This window comes from Monopterus albus, unplaced genomic scaffold (assembly GCF_001952655.1).
Source record: "Monopterus albus unplaced genomic scaffold, M_albus_1.0 scaffold428.1, whole genome shotgun sequence".
Taxonomy (NCBI): domain Eukaryota; kingdom Metazoa; phylum Chordata; class Actinopteri; order Synbranchiformes; family Synbranchidae; genus Monopterus; species Monopterus albus.
Genome location: NW_018128308.1, coordinates 1 through 1,137, shown reverse-complemented (window position 1 = coordinate 1,137; position 1,137 = coordinate 1). Strand labels below are relative to the sequence as shown.

General features: G+C 47.3%; 1 protein-coding gene across 1 annotated transcript in view; it reads right to left on the bottom strand.

Moving 5' to 3' along the window:
* The window catches only part of slc35d3 (solute carrier family 35 member D3), a 10,536-nt gene extending 9,968 nt beyond the window's left edge, over positions 1-568 (bottom strand). Inside the window, exon 1 of the mRNA XM_020586888.1 lies at positions 304-568. Coding sequence (XP_020442544.1) covers positions 304-545 — 242 coding nt within the window. The 5' untranslated portion in view covers positions 546-568. The remainder of the gene's footprint in view (positions 1-303) is intronic.
* Between the last annotated feature and the right edge of the window lie 569 nt (positions 569-1,137).

Below are 1,137 nucleotides of genomic sequence, written 5' to 3'. Positions count from 1 at the left end.
AGACTGGACTAGGGGGACTGGGGATTAAGAAAATGACTAAGATGTCACAGCTTCAGCAACAATTTGCACTTGTATTATTTATGTAGTACTTTGCAAAACTAAATACAGGCTGGTCGAATTTATTAGCTGGTTAATTGTAACAATTTAAAATGTTTTAGTTTTATTTTGTCGTATAGACACTAAATACTTGCAAGACATGTGCTTTAAATAGATTTTATATGCAATATACACAGATACAAGTTCCAGGCCCCTGATATGAACATTTCGCACTGCAGTTACAAGCACCTCTGGAAATCTCGGGATCACCAAACAGTTTTTACCTTGGAGAGCTGCAAACTGAACGGGGGGATCTCGACCTTCCCCATCCGCCTGAGGGTCTCCAGAGTGAGCGCCGCGGTGCTGCTGGTCAGGAACTGGATGAGAGTCAAGTAGGTGAAGTGATAACTGGTGATGAGGAACTTCAGCAAGATGTTCAGAGAGCCGGAGAAAACGCCGTGCGCAACGGCCACGGAAATCCCCAACATCCGGCTCCTGAATACATCCATGGTTAGTCGGTAGCTCTAGAGAAAGTGAGTCGGGAGGCTGACACAGTGCTGGTACTAGTGAACCCTCTCACGGCACGGTTTGGAGAGGGGGAGGATTTGGTTTTTACGCACAGCCGCGGACGCACTGCTGCTGGAGGGAGAAACGGGAGCAACGGGAGGATGTGAGGCTGTAGAAATCCAGCGTACCGTAAGTGACGAGAAATTGGCCTGCATTCAGAATCTTTTAGTAAGAAATAAATAAAAACGAGAACTGGAGCTGTAAAGACAGAAGAAAGAAGGAGGAGCAGTGGAGATGGTCGGTTCAGTTCTGCTGACTCTTCGGTTTTCTGCCCAGTTAAAACTGCAGTTCAGTTTAATCGTGCAGCTTTTGCGCAGCTGCATAAACTGAAAACATTCAAAAACACTTCATATTAGTTCCCATGGACTCGTTACCAGTCTTCACCACTTCACCAGTGACGTTGCGCTTGTTTCAAACAAACTCCCTCCTGAAACTCAGAGGGTCGAAAGGGAAGAGAAGTGCAGCTCAAGCCGCAGTAGAGCACAGTAGAAGCCCAGCCGACGTACAGGAGGTGTACAGCTGGGGGGGGGGGGG